The sequence below is a fragment of the Tigriopus californicus genome, chromosome 3 (assembly GCF_007210705.1).
Source record: "Tigriopus californicus strain San Diego chromosome 3, Tcal_SD_v2.1, whole genome shotgun sequence".
NCBI classification, from domain to species: domain Eukaryota; kingdom Metazoa; phylum Arthropoda; class Copepoda; order Harpacticoida; family Harpacticidae; genus Tigriopus; species Tigriopus californicus.
Window position 1 is genome coordinate 9,018,656 of NC_081442.1, and position 18,125 is coordinate 9,036,780.

The 18,125-nt window shown below is 40.3% G+C and overlaps 2 protein-coding genes across 2 annotated transcripts in view; one reads left to right on the top strand and one right to left on the bottom strand.

Moving 5' to 3' along the window:
* The window catches only part of LOC131878408 (FMRFamide receptor-like), a 16,713-nt gene extending 13,514 nt beyond the window's left edge, over positions 1–3,199 (top strand). Inside the window, exons 6-7 of the mRNA XM_059224376.1 lie at positions 1,472–1,887; positions 2,689–3,199. Of these exons, the coding sequence (XP_059080359.1) occupies positions 1,472–1,887; positions 2,689–3,116 (844 nt within the window). The 3' untranslated portion in view covers positions 3,117–3,199. The remainder of the gene's footprint in view (positions 1–1,471; positions 1,888–2,688) is intronic.
* Positions 3,200–6,287: 3,088 nt separating this feature from the next.
* Positions 6,288–12,069, bottom strand: LOC131878423 (uncharacterized). Its single transcript, XM_059224398.1, has 5 exons — positions 10,510–12,069; positions 10,307–10,424; positions 7,060–7,368; positions 6,909–6,983; positions 6,288–6,785 (listed from the first exon to the last, which is right to left on the bottom strand). Exons 2-5 carry the CDS (start codon positions 10,384–10,386, stop codon positions 6,632–6,634), a joined length of 618 nt encoding a protein of 205 aa, XP_059080381.1. The 5' UTR covers positions 10,387–10,424; positions 10,510–12,069; the 3' UTR covers positions 6,288–6,631.
* Between the last annotated feature and the right edge of the window lie 6,056 nt (positions 12,070–18,125).

Consider the following 18,125-nt stretch of genomic DNA (forward strand, 5'->3'; position numbering starts at 1 on the left):
TCCAAAAATGAAATGCCCACCCTGAAGAGAAGCCTAAGGCATATTAAAGTACGATGGAAGTTAATGCTTTACGATTGAAAATTAAACTTGATTAAGCTGCAATTTTTATTATGAGTTTAACTTTTGGTCCAATCATTATGTTGAAAAACATGGGCAGATTTTTTTCGATGATTCAAAGATGTCATTTTTGCTTCACATCGACCAGTTTTGACTGATGTGTCTTTTTTTTTCATGATTTAGCTTCACCTAGCTACTGGTACAATAAATTGTAAGCTTTAAAAAGCATAAACTGTGTACTTTTGTTGTCCTCGACAGAGATAGCCCTATTCCATTTTCTAAACTTCACTTCCAAACGAGGTCACTAGAATCCTGAATTTCCATTGAAACTGAGAACTGTCTCTTGGGAGAGCCATGTGTGTATGTACGCAAGAAGTTTACTCATCTTTCATGTCCGTATTCCTCTCTGGAGCCAAGAGCATTGTGCGATAGACAAATATGGTTTGTTGACATTGCACAAAAGTAATTGATTTACTCTGTGAGCCTATCACTTGAAAGTTCGACAACCTATGTTGACATTGCAAATGCAAATACAGAGTGATTAGTTTGCAAAAATAAGAATAATACTGAGAAGAAGTGGATCTTAACGAGTCGTTTTGGTGCATTTCCTCGACCAACCTTTCTTGGTTTTGAAACAACTCGGCATCTATTTTCGGGCAAGATTGATTCTTGATGTGAATTTGGGGGTCGATGTGAAAGGATTCTCAGCGAGATTGTGTGCATGCACTCACGCACTCCTCCTCGATTGATGTCGAGTGAAAGCCTCGGGCGATAAGAAAATAGATTGTTAGAGGGGTCCAACTTTTAGTAAATAGAAGGAGGACTTTGGAGACCGATGGAGGCTTGATTTAATAATAAAAGTCAACGGACGGTGGCCAACATGCTCTATGACTTACCGACCACAAATACATGGACCCTGATTGAAGCTTACGGGAATTCAAAAACAAAGCCTGCCAACCAACCAACAGGTCGACAAAAACATGAAGGAAAACAGGGGAATCCTGAGAATTGGAAACAGCACCAGGTTTCCACATCAAGCTATCAAAAAAAGTGATATCAGATGCATCAAAAATTAAGGATAGTAGATATTATTATTGTCAAAGTTGTTTGAATAGCCAAATAGATACAAGATAATTATTGGTAGGGTCCGGATTTGAACTGTTTTGAAAACGAAACGACGGAAGAGAATTTTAATCGAGTTAAGATTCCCCAAAAGCTTGATTGACAAGATCTCTTTTAAATTTGGTTGAAATCTGCGTAAAAGACAAATTCAGGATACAAGTCTGCACATAATGCTATTGTCAACAAGTTGAAGTAGTTTTAGGGTGGATTTCAAATGAAAATAAGTATGTATCATTACCATTTCAATTGGTCCCTAAAAGATAAATCTAAGTCTCAAGACATTTCTTTTCAGCTACATCTTGCCGGTCATTTTGGTCTCGGTGATCTTAAATGTTCCCAAATTCCTGGAGACCCGCTACTATTGGCGCCCTTCAATGTCCAATCCAAACGAAACGGAGCTGGCCTTTGGCGTATCGGACCTCCGTGGTGACCCCAACTACATCCGCTTCTACATCAACTGGACCCGATTGATCACCACGGGCCTCGTTCCAATGGTAGCCCTGATTTTCTTCAATTGGAACATCTTCCGCGGAATACAAATGACACACGAGCGCACACGCAAGAAAAATAAACAGAAGGCCTCGGAGATGAATTTGGCCGCCATTCTGTTGTGTATTGTGTTCCTATTTTTCATTTGCCACTTCCCAAGAATCCTACTGAACGTTCATGAATTTTTCATGTTGGCGGACATGATTCAATGTGAACAAGGTATGTACGAGTACTATGTACACGTTTATACAGTGCCGTGGGTGATAACATATATTCCTTGAGTTCTCCACACCGACTTGTTAGTGTCCTTTGGGCACAACAAGTTGCGTGTCCGAGCACCATATGTTGTACCTATATGTATACCTACATACGAGTACATACCTACGTACATACGTATGTGCGTACGTATAGCTGAATTCCCTTCTCCTCAAGGACGACAACGAATAGCAAGATCTCCACTAGCCTTTTCGGGATGAAGGCTGTCCAAAGTTTAGTTTATGCTACAAGGTCCGTGGGGAGGGTGATAATGCAATGGCGAGGCTCGCTGTATTAATTATTCAAACTCGAGCTCCTAATACAATAGAAGTAGATTGGTCAAAGTACCTACCTGGGCAGTCGGTGGTCATTGGCACATGGTCTCCAAGCTTTTGGAACCACAAACACCAACTTTAAAGTCCCCAATGGTTCCAAATGAAAAAAAAGTCTGACTGTTAACAATAGCCAGTCTTCACTGACCTGACCAAATGGGAACATTCGTCACTTTTCGTCCATTCTTGGCACCCCCAAGACCCACCATCCAAGGCCTTTATTCTCATTGCTCAATGCGTTTGGGAAAAAAAAGTTTTTCATGACAGCTTCACGTCAAGGTTTCAGAAGTGGCTGTCTGCTGTTTAATGTTTGGCTACCAAAAAAAGGGAACCAATGTCAGGTCGTAGACCCTCTTTTAACAGCCACGATACAGACGATTCTGTGGGTTGACTGACTGACAGTCGAGTGACGAATTTCTTTCTCTCCCTTTAGCGTTTGTGCCCCCCGCTTGGTTCCTTTGTACTACTTCCTTCAATCACTGGCTTCTGATTGTCAACGCATCCATAAATTTCCTGATCTATTGCTCGGTGGGGAACAAGTTCAAGGAGATCATCATGGGATTTTGCACCCGTTCTTGCCCTTGTGGATCCTACATTGCTCGCTTCGCTTCTCGAGGGGCGGAGGGCTCGCCCAATTCGAGTTCACGCGGTCCCATGGCGCCCACTGTTATGACCACGATAACTCATGCCAGTAATGAAACTCAAAACTCCATGGATGATCGAATTGAAGACCAACTGGACGAGCCTAATGAGACTCTGACCTTGAACAAGGTCGGTGAGGCACACGAGTTGGCCCATGAAGAAGTGCACACTCTCGAGGTCGAGCAATCCAGCCCTGACGGGGAGGATCGGGCCCAGTGAATAGAATGTACTGAATGCTGTTCCATGTCGAATTCCAATGTTCTGTGAATCTGGTTCATCTCGTAAAATGAAAAATGTCTCCACGCTCACCTACCTGTCTCTGACCTTCTTTTATTTCGCAGTTTTTATATAAAAAACGAGAAGAAAAAGAAACTTTACGTTTAGAGACAGAACTTGAAGGCGAGGTGCAGGGGAACAAAGTTTAGAGACCAGACACGTGTGATGTTCGGCAAGAACCTCTTTCCCAGAATAAAGTGATACCCTTTTTGTGGAACATCACTTCCAGAGTGGAGTCTAGATACAAGTATCATCTGGACACCACTAGAGCGGTTTAAGTGTATCTGTTCTCACCATGTCATTAGTCAAGTTACCAGGAATGTGATACTCAGGTGCCCAAGCCCTGTGCGATATACAATTTTTCGATTTGTTTTTCTTTCCACTTACCATAACGGTACTACAATTTTCGACAATTCAGTGGAAGTAATCCATTAATGCGAAAACGAACATGGGCCTGTTATTGCACTTGTAGAAGGAATAGTTCCTCAAAACAGTGAACAATGGATTGAAAAAGTGTTCCTGGTGTCTGAGCTAATCGAAAGCCTTTTTTGCCAAACTTATACATGGTCCTTGAATTGTTTCCCAAGCCTCACTTGGTATTGGCAGGAAGAATTATCCTCTCTTAGCTAATCTTGAATGAGAGCGTGTCGACAAAAACAAAGAGTGGAAACAACCGTCTTGTTATGCGTAAAAAAAAGTTCCTATGTGCTTCATCAACTTAAGACTTGTTATTGAGGAAAGATTTTATAGATATGAGCTTTGTTGAAGACGAGTGGAGCAATAAGTTTCCATTGCATTCAAATTGAGGATTTAAGTCGGCAGAATGTAACTTTCCATTGTTTAGATAAATTCCAGATTTTTTTTAAATATTTTCGTACTCGTGTAATGCATTTCAACTGGGACTCTTTACTTCGGCAACCTGATGTCTTATAAAGAGAGTCAGGCGAAAACCTATGAACTCAAGTCAAAAGGTGTTTTAGAGAACGTAGGATACTTGTATTTCCGTGATTACACATGCAATTTCTTTTTTTCGTATTCAGGATTTGCTGTTGTCAATTTGCTTCACAATAGGTTGAATAGACCAAAATTTAAGGATGCCAGATGCTACATGTAACGTTGTCTAAAAGGCATTGTCAATTTTTTTTTTCTTTCAAACATTTAATTGAAAGATTTGTCCTTGGAGGAGTGCTCCTCCTTTTAAGGTCCACTTTGAGGCCAGGCCACCTCAAATGATATTGGATATTCCATTTTTTTTTCAATGTAGTGTGACATCACCATTTTAGGTAACGACAGGGCTTGAGGATTTATATTTGTCAAAGAGTAAGCTCAGGCAGAAATTTGGTTGACTTAGGGAAATGATTCGAGGGAAATTTTTCCTAATAATTCAAGCTAAACTGATAGACAAGAGAACTAAAGGGAAAATATTTGCTATTTTGCCTCAAACATACCACACTGTTCAGAAAAGAAGCAAAGTGATATCAAAATATTTTGAAGTGACAATTTTCCATCTTTTTGAGGGAGCTTTCGTCTGGGTACGATCCAAGATTCACATGGAGAAGATTGATTTCAAATATTCATAGCTTTCATGGCGCTCAATAATGTCATATTTTCATATATATAGATACTGAAATGCCATGGTGGGTTGATATCGAAAGTATGACGTATACTGTCATGTGAAATGTGGGCGTGAGGAATTGGTCTCTGGGGCTCGTCGAGATTTGCCAAATTCGCCGGAAAAATTAGTATGATCCACGCTCACCCGGTGTTTCTAGTGTTATAGTATTTAGAATCAACAAGTTGAAAGTTGAAGCAAGAGCATTTCTATGGAGCTTGGTCCTTTGACAGGGAGAGTCGAAAAATGGTTTTCCAAGTTTTGCACGAAAAAGACACATTGCTCAACTTTATGTCTTTTTCATGACCACAAATCATTGGTGCACTAATAGCAAAGGGTGTCTTCGTAACAACTTCTGAGACTAAGACTATCTATGTTCTACAAATGCCAAAATATATCCTTAGCCCTCAAATAATAATCAAATCAATTAGGCCAATGCTTAAAGAGCGGCCAGGAAATTCGGGACCACAAATCAGGTCATTACTACGTATCCATTCATCGTTGATTTGATATTCTCTTTTTTCTTCGTTTGGTTTTTCACGGGCTTTTCTAACCGCTATACTTCGTCTATTTATTACCTTTCAGACTTTGTGTAAATTTTGGTCTACCAGCGAATTTGAGTTGGCAGACCGAGTTAGTCCTTGAATGTAGGGTTGATCTGGAATGCTATCTAAAAATTTGTCCAAGTTTGACTTGAAACATGCTATTGGATCAACAAGCCCTACATATTCTCTACGAATATTAGAGGGAAGCAAATTAAACAATGAAGGAGCCCAAGAAAGAAGAGATGTGGACTTCCAGTTCATTTAAATACACTTAAGATTTTTTCGCCCCAATTTTATCACCACGCATGGGCTTAGTATCGGCCTCAATGAAACATGAGTCAGTCATCAGTCGACACTGTGTTGATGGATACGCTACAGATCATCGATCGTTCTGGGAATTGGGCGAAAAGAGGGCATTCTTCCGGTATCTGTACCTTACTACGAGAAAAGGAAGGAAACAGGGGAGGGAATGGAATGTTTATACGACCTTCTCCGCCCATCTCTTCGGCTTTGGGCGGCCGACATCTGTTTGACTTAGAAACGCTAGGATTGGCACGCTAAGTCCAGGCTCATCCTCCCAAGCGCTGCTGGCCTTCTACTTAGTGCCCGGTACCATGGGCCTAAATTGACGTCAATATTGCACTTGGACAAGTTAATTGAGGGACTCTACTGTATAGTCGGCATTGTGGGTCTTTTATTTACTCTCTCTCTCTCTCTGTCTTAGTGGGTAGGTAATAGGCCTGTTTCCACGCTTTGCACTGCAAGACTTCCCTGAGTGGCCTTGGTTTGCTCGTCTAACAAGTAGTGTCAATATCCCGGCTGCAATATAGTGTTTCATGGCTCTGATATCTGACATGACTTAGACATCGGGATATGAGTCGACAGATGAAGAGTGTGCCAGTTATGGAGTCTGATACGATACCACGAGGAGATTCGAAAGAAAGCGAGAGACACGAGTTTCCCATGTATTTATATTTATTAATACGACATGGTCTACATCCCAGGGCCCTGTAGAACATAGTAGAAAGCCAATCACCATTACCGAATACAAGGCGACAATCTCGCTCTTTGGAAGGAGAGAGGAAAATAAGTTTTGTAGGCTTGGAAATGCAATGTGAACGAACCATTGGGAGGGGTTTGCTCCAAGAGCGTGGAGAGCCCGCTTTAAATACGGTTTGCAAATTCGTATTATCCCTCAGTTTTTGTCCTCATGGTTCATTAGTTTGGTTTGGTCGATATCACGGATGGTTCGAGAGAGGAAAGTGGAAACTTTTGGAAGCATTGCTTGGTCTCTGTTCATCTCATTTCTTGCCAATATTGATGGAATTGGACACGGAACTCACGATGGAGGTGATGAAATCTTCCAATGAGCTTAAGTAATCACCAATGGTTCGCAATTGCCCATCCACAAAGTCGCATTTCATCGTGTCACAACTGCCAATGGTCCGGCCATATCTATAACACATCGGGAACACATTGATTGCATTGAAGTTCACATGTATCTTCATGATTCCAAATTGTTCAACAAAGGAACCGGACAAGAAGCAGTTTCTGTGCAATGGGAATTCTATGCCTTACCTGGCAGCTCGAGTGATTTCTTGGATGTCAATTGATTGATCGAACATCTCGGCCACATAAAAGCTCACGGCAGCGCTGAAATGAAAGAAAACAGGCTTCAAATCAAAACACGTGTTCGCCTTGGGGGACTGGATTCTGCCCATTTGCTTACTTGCTAACAGACATGGCCAAATAAGGGATGCCAGACATGCTCTCGCTGCTCTTGTAGGATTCGCAAATGAATCGCTCAATGCATCCCGGGTTGGTCTTGGCCTTTTGAGCCACCCAATTGTTCACACTCTGGACGATTCGCTCTTGGGTGCCTTTGCCAAAAATGGAGTCCACCACTCCAGCCTCCTCCTCGATTTGCGGCTCGGAGATGTCCAAAGTGTTGCCAGAAATATCTTGAACCTCGTTGGAGCCGTACATGGCCTTTTCTCGGAGAAGGATCTCCTGATCGTTTTGATTGACAGCAATCGCACTGCAAACGAAAGGTATAACGAAATTCATTTTGATTGAAATTGCTAGTCTCTATTGCACGTGGAGAAACCAATGATCACCATCTTCATTTGCCTTTCAGCGAATGGGAACGGCGTTACAGCTCGTCAATTAAGAAGGTGTGGAATAATACCCGTGGGATTTCAAAGAGAACCTTGGGAACCTCAAAATCCAACTCGACTCGATGAATCTAAGTTCAACTTTCGATTTGCAGTTTCACCGCAAGCAGAGGACGGATCGCTCCCGGTAGATGCGTACTATGTCATGTTCCATGAATTATTGGATTTTCTCGTCCTTCTCTTCGTTTCAGCTCTCAATTTAGAGGAGATTTTTTCCACTCTTCCCCACTTCTTCTTTCCTATCTCTTTGCACTCAAGCGATTTTCCGTCGTGTGATTTACTCAGCCTGACATGCAACCCAGTCCCAGAGATGAAAGCCCTCTTGGTAATCCTAAGTTGGAAAGTATGACTGGGATTTGCGTTCCAATCCTCCAAGTCTCGATATTGGTCGAGATTCTTTGGCGCGAGAGTCCCAAGAATTTTCACTGCCCTGCCTCTGATTAGGACTATCGGGGAAGAGCATATTCAACAAGGTTTTGAACGTGCAAACCCTTTCATCAACGAGTTCATTAAAGCAGAAGGGAACTTTGTCAACGAGTTCCTTGGAGAACTTGAAAGCCTAACAAGGCTCCCGTTTTGCGATGATTGACATATATTTTCAAGCCTCCACATTCTCGTTGACATATCCCCAATAAGAACAAAGGAACTCAAAAGAACTCATTTTGCCCATTGAAAGAGCATAGTAGGTGGCCTTTCTTTTAACCTCCCCCCCCTAAAAAAATAAAGGTATGTGGAAGTCTCGCATCCCGATTTGGAATACCGGAGTTTTCGCTAGCTTGTCAGATTTGACACGTTGGAGAGAGATATGTTTTAGAGTACATCTGGGTGACAAACTTTCCTCCCAAACCTCCAAGCCTTCAGCTCAACTGGAAGGTTGTAATGAAGTTAGTGTCAGTGGTCTGATGTGTGCTCGACTGTATCGTCATTCTTCTCTCAAGCTCAAGTGGTTTTACAGGGATTGAGTTTATGTTTGGATGTGTGAGTTCTCAAGATTCATTAATTGAGTGAGTGAGAGACGATTTATCCTTTCCTTCCTTCCTTTCTGCCACTCACTCACTCTCCCACTTTCTCAGTGAACTGGTTGGTCGGAAGTCAACCAGTCAATGTTCCATCATCGCCCATGAGGATGGTTGAATTCGTGGAGGGAAAAAGTTTTCTCATCAAAAAGCCGAGGAACCTGGAGTCAAAATCCCTAAAAATATGGCCAAGTTTGAAGCGCCCTCGGGCATTGAAAGTTTTGAGTTAAGGAAATCTCAGTTAAGCCAAATTAATTAAATATCGAAACCCGAAGAAAGAAAGATACCTCTTGAGCTCAAACGGACTTTTCGAGTCCGATTTTGGTACTCTAGTTGCATTGTTATCCATTTGAAGTATTGCGTTGAACGCGCGCATCACTGCCAACCTCAATTTTATGAGTCATCCAATGAAGATCACGGGGCTTTTTCTTACCCCCAAATCACCTACTGTCTGTGTGAATTAATTTGAATGAACTTTATCTCACATCACAATTGTGGAATTGTATATTAACTTATCAATAACTATTGATCATCACTACATGAGCCAAGATGTCTAAAGGTCTCCCTCTTTTGAATGAGGTAAACAAACCCCTTTTTATAAGCCCACCAGGTTTTTTGGATGTCTGCTATGTTCATTTGCATGAAATTGAATATGCCGTCTTCAATTTTCAGCATAATGGCTGCCCATAATCATAGAACAAATTATGGTCTACTCTGTTTCTTTGTGCCTTTGGCTGGCTGGGCTTGGTCTTTGGGTTGTTTAGAAAAGTATCAACTGTGGGGCGTGATTAAAAATGTCAGGGTGGTTGAAAAAAAACACCAATTCATTGGCTTCATGTCTTCAATTTGTATCTATGTCTTAAATTGGCTTACGTTTAGAGCTACGCACATCTAATCGGGATGAATACCTAAATAGAGGTAGAAACAGAGGTCTCATTTTTTTATAGTTGTGGTCAAGATTTCGTTAAAGATTCCATCCAACGAACGCAATACCACATTTTCATAATCACGCAACTAAAGTACCAAAATCGAACTCGAAAAGTCTGTTGGACTCTTAAGCCTATGGGCTGAAATGATTCCAGAACGAACTGAAACCAAAGGTGATTCAGAGAGCATTCAGCATTCATTGATATTTTTTTGTTTATTTATTCCCATGCCTCTTCTGATTTGGAATATCTAATCTTCGGAATCTTCAAAAACATTGATCTTCTAAAGAACTATCCATTTCGATAATCATCTGTCCAATACCATGGAATATTCCGTACCAAGATCACCAAGCCAACATATTGATCATGAATGATCGTGACATTTCAACAGACCAAATACGATTATTAGGTTTGACGGCCATAAATATTCAAGTCCCTCGATTTGAAAATGTCGGTCACGAACCGCAAAGCCAACGTTTTCTGCATTACAGAATTGAACATGCAGGACTTGAGTTCAACTTTCACCGCCTCCAAAATCGTATTTGAAAAAAAAAATCAACCACACGCTCACGGCAACGGTGAGGCCAAAAACTCGTTTCTTATCGATCAACTGGGGAACCATTCAGGTTCAGGTTTTTCTTGACTTTCCCCTGATCATCTTCATGATCAAACGATATTGTTAAGGGCCAGTCTCCAGGGTGTCTTTTTTTGCCAACAATTCTTTTCATGTCAGGGTTCAATTAGAACTCGATGGGAACGAAAAAAGGCCGATCCTTCGGGGTTTTTTTTCGGTCCTCAAACGTCACTCAATTGATCCTTTTTTGCCTTATTACTATGTAGTTACAATGTTCTTATCTTACCTGGGGGCCTCCATGGCCAAGGCCTTCGCCGAAACGGTCAAAGTGGTGATGGCGAGAAGATAAAGTACTTTAGCACTCATTCTGACGACTTGAAAGGTTCGGGCTTGAACGCGAAGGTCTGGAACAGGAATTGATTGTAACAAACTTGGATCTCTTTGTGTCAAGGAGGTAACCAAGCAATAGAAGAAGAAAGGGAATCTCACTTGATTATCGTGTAAGTGGAGGAGTAAGTCGTCGTTCTTTCTTAGAACTGACACGATCGGAGCAGCGAATCCACGGAGAAGAGAAACTTTCAAATTCAAGAAACCAACTAACTCGATTCCTGGGCGGATATATCAGCTCGGTAGCCGGTTTGAGTGTGTAGGCGATGGCCTAGGTTGTTGCCCGGTGTCTCCTGTGGCACTCTCCATGTGTGGATGAACGAGAAGGATCTTCCATCTACCACCTATGGTGGAACCAGCCAGGCCTCTTTCTTTCATTCGCTCTAGGTCTCTCACTTGCTCGAACATTGGCCGGAGCTGGTTGGCCTGAGGCCGTGAGTGTTGTTGCATGCCAGTGGATTGCTCTCGGTTAAAAGGGAAATCTAACTGTACATTGGTGATCGTCTGGTTGGCCAGGTACCATGGGTGTGTGCGTGTGTGTATGTATGTAGCGTAAGGACGGACGAACGGACGTTCATCTGTAGTATTTTGTACACAGGTGCTTGGCCGAGCTCGGTGGCTTCATTCTTCCTTCCCTTCATCCAGTTTGGCAGTTCTTGATGTCCGTCTTACGTCGAGAAAGACCATGATGGCTCTCCTGAAACCATTGGCTGGCTTTGCCCATGGAGAGACTCTCGAAGACAGGGATTCAGGCCAACGGGGTTAACAACTTGGAAGTGCAAGCGGAATAACTACGAAAGGTATTTAAACGTGGGGCTGATATATGGTATGGATGATTACATTATATGAACATGTACAGTTAATGTTGATTTTAAATGAATGCGGTTGAACAATCTTTCATTCACAAAGTCATAGTAGTCTACTTTCCATCATGCTTGACATCAAGTGCCGCCTTAATCAGAACCCCTGAAATGAGAATGCTTTAAGTTATATATGTATCTTATTCAATTACAGACAGCAGAAGTGTCTATGTAATGTAAACATTGTGTTCCAATTTTCAAGGTAAGAAAGTTCGGATATGCACAAGCATTGGCGTAAAAGCATATTTTTTGACCTAGAAATTGATATCTAATTGTTAGCTGACAATTCTTAATTTTTACCGCTACTTGGAATGGAATCCCATTAGTTCAAGATGAAAGATATTGCTAATTCGTTTTTGTTTTTATGTTCATATTATATCTGACCTCCCAACAAATTAGATTTGGTGGATCTGGTTAGCCCTGGAAATTGGGTTGATCAGACATTTTCAACAGAATCTTGCCCAAATGTGATTTGTAAGTTAAATAAATCGTACAGTGAAGGAGCCCGAGAAGTGGGAGTTTGAATTGATCGTAGAGCATAGTGACATTTGATTAAAAAACAACGAGTACGTCACTAAAATTGTAACAGGCAGTAATTGCATTGTACCGAGTATTTGATTCATCTCTGACCATGAAATTGGTTGATAAGAAGTGAGAAAATTGAAATTTAGGAAGTGGGTAAGGGACAATTCTCACTCATGTATTGAGCTTTTTAGGCTTTAGCTAATATGTTTTTGTTGCTGATGATGATGACATTACGGCTTTTATAGCTAATGCATTTCCATCACGTTTCTGACAGGAAACCTAAAATTGTTCTATCTATAGGTTTTCATTGTCTTGACAACGAACAAGTGAAAGACAGCTGAATGTTTTTTCTTGTTCATTGATAATCTATTTTGCGACTTTGTAAGATTGAAAGAATGTCCAAGATGTATGCGCAATATTTGCATTCGAAATTGCTTTAGGTCTAAGATTTCTAATCATTACCTACTTTAAAACAGGTCGCATCTTCACCAAAAAATCAAAGCCAATTCGTTAAAAATTAAAGAAATCGGAGAACATAGTTACATTTTCACGCACAAGTCAAACTTCATGCACTCACTTTCATATTACCTTCAAATATGCATCGTCTTTCAACACACAAAACTTCTTGCTTCTAACCACCATTCCATTTGTTAATTTGTTATACTCTGGACAAAGACATCTCCTCAAATTCATTGATTTTTTTTGTTTTTTGATGTCTTTGGTGAACCGCTAATGCTAAATATATTTGTACCGTGGATTACATTCCTGGTACCGGTTCGTAAGACCCACAACAATCCAAACAAAAAAATAGATAACTAATGAAAATTACAAATGGGAGGGGACGTACCGTAGTGGTTAGCGCAGTTTCATGCCATGACAGAGGTCCCCGGTTCGATTCTCCTCCCTGGCCCTTCTCAAAGGAAACTGTTAGACGCTAACCACACCCACAGACGGAGAAACAAGCTGATATGGACACGACACTGCCTATCGGAATTGTAAACGAACTATGTGATGGCTGGTTTCGTTGGCCGGGCGAGATTCATCTCTCCGACCCTAGCATCCCAATTACAATAAAAGTAGAGGGGAGCAAATTTGACGAAACACATTTACTGATATCCAGAGTAGAGATTTCTGGCCGGCCAAAATGGCATGCATATTGCGAAAGGAGGTTCGCAAACTGTAGGGCAAATGTTTTAGAGTTTCTAAGGAAGCAGAAAATTGTGATGAATTTAAATTATATCAAAATACATTTTGAAGTGTTTTCGAACTGTCAAATCATTTGGTGCTATTGTACCCATCTTCTGAGAAATTCATTCCAATGAAGGTGAATAGTAACAACGAAAGTGTATGACGTATCAACGACTTGAACCACAGAGGAATTGGTGACGAATTGACCTGGAATTTGTGGGTGATTGTGTAGGTAGGCTGGGATAGTTTATGTGCTCAATTATACAACGAAAGCGTTCTAGCTTTTCTTTCGGCAAACTACCTGGTTTCATTGAGATTGCTCAACAGAAACGTGTTGAAATATTTGACAAATTTCCATGGTTTTTTGTTGAATTCAAGTATAGTTCGAATGGTTGGCTGGAAGTTGTTTCTTTGCCGTTGATACGGATCACAGAGCAAGAGAAAAGTGAAATCAGAGTTCACAGGAAGTAACAAGGAATAATCTCAAACGTCTTTGAGCTCTTGTTTTGCTTTGTCTTCAAGTGGCATCATTTTCATCTTCTTCGTGTGAACCAAGCAGGAAAAGTTTCTTTTAGAATGGCGATTCTTCATCCTCAAAGTGTCTTTTTTTCTCATTCAGACCGGCATCTCGAAGAACCGCGACAGTTTATCAAAGCTGAAGCAATGGCGATAAAAAACTGTTCATGTCGATTCTTCCATTGTTTATGAACAAATCATAACTGAATGCAGTTACGTACATGTCCACGTGGGAATTGAAGTCTCCAAGTTTAGATCAGGTGCACGTTTTCGTCCAAATGGAAAAGGTCGAAGTAGTCCTAACGAGTCTTGGGAATGCTTTCATTGCTTTCATTACAACATAGTACGATACAAAAGGTCAGAGGCGGTGGCATCCATTTATTCTAATGGTCGATCTGGTCAACTTTCGTTTACACGTGTGAAAGACAGAGGTGATAAAAAATGGACCATGACCAACCACGATGAAGATCAAAGAGTACTATTTACTGTACATACAAACAGTGCGCTATTTGCGGATCTTTTCAAACAGCTATTGAGTTATCCGTTAGTCAAGAATCATTCGAATTTAGATACCATGAACTGGAAATGAAGCTACCATTACGCGTACTTGGTAATGTAAAATGTTTTATTGCAAGGGTATTTGCATTCCTCTAGGTTTTCTACGATTTTAGGTTGATATGGACTTCTGTTATGTTAATGATTTTACAAATATAGCATTGTTAGGAAACGTTGTTTTTTTTAATTATCATTGGTAGAAGTTCTACAATGTTGATCGTGGTGAAAAACGTCGGTGTAGGTGAAACATCAGTAATATCAATATGAATATAAAGTCTCGTTAGGATGTGTCATTGGTGAGCAATAATCAATTTATCAATTACTTGAAATGTTCGATGAAGTTGTCACATTTGGATTTTGTAAAATCATAGTCTATCACACAGTGTTAATAATGTATCCTGAAATGTTTTTGACATTAAATCGAATGACACTCAATCGCCGGCTGATATGCTAGTTGACGAACACGAGGTTGCCAAAGCAATCAAGTGCCTCATACTGAGTAGCTCTCCAGGCCCTGAAAATTGTGACGGTGCAGTTCTTAAAACATACTTCGCAAGTAGTGGCTCCACCCCTCTCATTCGTTACGAACCGATCAACCGCTGAAGGAAAAATTGCCCCAATTTATGAAAGAGGAGACCAAAGTTAGCGGGCAAACTACCGCCCAATCTCGCAGATTTCAAACTTTGCCAAAACAATGGAAAAGCTTGTAAAAGTAAAGTTTGAAGAATATCTTGACTTTAAAAATGGCATCCCTGACGAAGAACAGAGATTTCGATCTCATTAAAGTGTAGTAGTACTTACTAAGTACTACTTATTCAGTTCAGAATCTTGACGACGGAATTGACAGACCACATAATTATGACCACGTAGATTTTTGTTATGTACCTGGATTTCACGGAGGCGGTTTCAAAAGTATACCATATTCTTTTGCTTTATTACTTACCTGCCACTGGCTTTGTGGGGAATGAATGCTCATATGTGACTTAAGGAATTTCTGACGAATTGCAATCAGAACGTCAAGATAGTTGGGTGGAGTACTGAGGCAAACATTAAACGTAGCAAATGGGGTGCCTCAGGGATCCATCCTTGGCCAATGCTATTAATTCATTCTTTTATATCTCTTCTACAGACTTTGCCCCTTAACATTGTCCATTCCGTCGTATGCCAATCGTATCAAGTTAGCATTTGAATTAAATTTCTTGGACTCTCAAGACCTACAAAACGACATAAGTAAGATTTAGGATTGAGTGGTTGAAAAAAACATGAAGTTAAATAATGGAAAGTTTAAGCCATGAGGTTTGATCCCAGGGGTATTGACAAGCCGAACTATTTAGATGATTGTAAAAAACTGATTAAGGATTTGGCAATTATCGAGAAAAGGGGAAAATTCGATGAAAGAGAACAAGGCTTTTCAAGCATATCGATGGATTTACCGCACTTTCAAACGAGAGATCCACTTGCCATTAAAACTTTTTATTAATCAGTAGTTCAGTTGCAACTAGGGTATGCTTTCCCCGTCTAAGCCGCGATGACCGTACCAGGGCTAAACAAGATCGAAAAGGTGCAACTGCAGAGGAGCGTCACGCGAAATATCGCAGGTATGAACCAACTAATCTATTGGGATCGACTCTAATGCCTAGATTTATACGGTGTCCAAGGAAGAAACGAACAATGCCTAACTCTCTACATGCTTAAATGCCTCGTTGGCCTTTGTCGCAACTCACAAGTTGAACACACATGCTGGAGCGATAGAAGATAAGAGGCATGGCATTATCAGTATTATACGACATAGGGTGACCTCGTTGGGCAACAAGCTCTCAACGAACCTTGAGGCCTCTTTTGTCTTGAACAGAGCCCCTGCTAACTCTTTAACCTTATGCTCGTACCTCTTCGAACATTCTATGTTTAAGATGAATCTCTGACAATTTTAAACGGGATCTTAAATTCCATTTTTGCAAACGATACAGACTCCCTAACGTTCAAAGATGCCTTAAAGTGTCCAATTCAAACTCATAATGTGACCAAATATTTTGTCAAACATAAGGCGACTTGCTGAGAACTAGACTTCAAGTTTTTTTCGGAAAAGGCGAAACCGAAAAACCAAAGAGAAAAGGTCACTTCCTCGAATTTTCGAAATATTACCGAAAAATGGTTTGAACTAGGTGAAAGAGCGTGTAATTTCGGTTTTTCTTACGATACTGAACTTGGGCACAAAAAAATCCTTTCAGGAAACATCAATTGTATGATGAAAATGAGCTCTGAGCTTTTCAAGCTTATTGAGGCTAACTAGTCCTCCTGGATCGAAAGATACATTTGATGACTTAAAATCTATAAGGGTAATTGAGATATTAGTACTAGATATCCCTTACAAGGGGCTTAGCCTGGATAAAAATAACCGTACATACATTAATATTAATATTTATTCCGAATTCAAAATTTTGCCGGAAAAAGATTTGGAAATTCAAAATGTAGCACAACAGATTTTTGTTTTTCGAATTTTCGACAAACATTTTTTCAATACAAAGTCTTCTGGAAACTCATTCCCATGCATCGGTTCAAAAACCCGCAAAAAAGGAAAAAAGAGGGCAGTAAACATATTCAGGGTCCCCACTACCTTTATCTCAGCTCAGTTTAATAATCTGCTTTGAATCCAACCAGAATGGTTGTTACTAGTGCTCGGGCGAGTCCTTTGATTTTTGCCTGACTCGCCGAATCCAGAAGAGGACTCGAGTCTTTTACTATGGTCAGGTCTGGTAAAGAGACTCGTTTAGCGAAAATCTAAGAAAAATGAATATTTATTTTTTTTACGAGTCCGGACTCAAGTCCTTTCTAAAAGACTCGAGTCCGGACAATTTCTCCAAAATCGAGTAAAAGACTCGAGTGCACTCGGACACCAGTCCGGACTCGCCCCAACAGTAGCTCCTCAATAAGAGGAAAGGATTATAGTTTCAATCACTTTGGCCAAAAAGAATAATTCATCATACAAACGTTACTCGCAAAAACCGTAATGGCGTTCCTCTCTACAATTACGTTTCCTAAAATACTGATGATCAATATTTCAGGTTTTTGGCCCATTAAGACCAACCAGACTTCTTTAATCAATGTTTTTTTGGGTTTCAAACAGGTTTAAAATTTGCAGTTTACCTGTCAGAATTTCCCACTAATGAGAATTGTTCTTGTTTATTTGTTTACTATTGCATTACTCCCATTATTGGTCATTTTCGTTTGACAAGATGCTTTGCCAATCCAATGGAAATGCATAATAGGAAAATAATTTATTTTCGGTCTTGAACTGCTACTTATTTAAAGCAGATTCAATCTTTTGGGGATAACATTCCCCATGACTTTTTCAAATTCGGGAGGCAAAGGATGTATCTAAAAAATAAAAGAAAAAAGTGATACACCGGATTTCAAACATTTGTTTTGCAGTATATTAGATAGTTTTATTGCTTTAGATATCACAGATTGGATCACTCTGCAACATCAATTTTGTTTTTTGAACAAATCAACCCTAAAAAAGCTGATTTGTTTACTTTGGTTTAAATTTTTACTGTGTTATTGAAACTTTCTGCGAAAACTTTTGAAAAATAATAATCTTTGATAGCCTTCATTTAAATAATTTAAGCACTTTCCACATACTTATTCTCTTTTGAAATACTTGCCAAATCCAACTATGGTGTCCTCCAAGATAATGGAAAGTTCGATGAGCATATCCAGTTGAAAGTTGGTAAGGCTTTTCAAACATGTGGTTGGATATATCGCACGTTTAAGTCCAGAGATAGTGTCACGATGCTAACTGTGTACAAGTCGATTGTTCAGCCGCATCTTGAACATGCCTCTCCCATTTGGGCTCCAATTAGTTCAGCAGGTTTGCAAAAGCTCGAGCAGGTCCAAAGATGTTTTTCTAGGAACATTGAAGATATGAGAGAGCTCTCGTATTGGGAGAGGTTAGAACGGTTGGGATTGTACGGTACTCAGAGAAGGTACGAAAGGTATCTGATATTGTACGTTTTCAAAAGCATTCATGAGCTTTGTCCCAACCCAGGATTTAGGGTCAATTGTAGTGACCGTAGA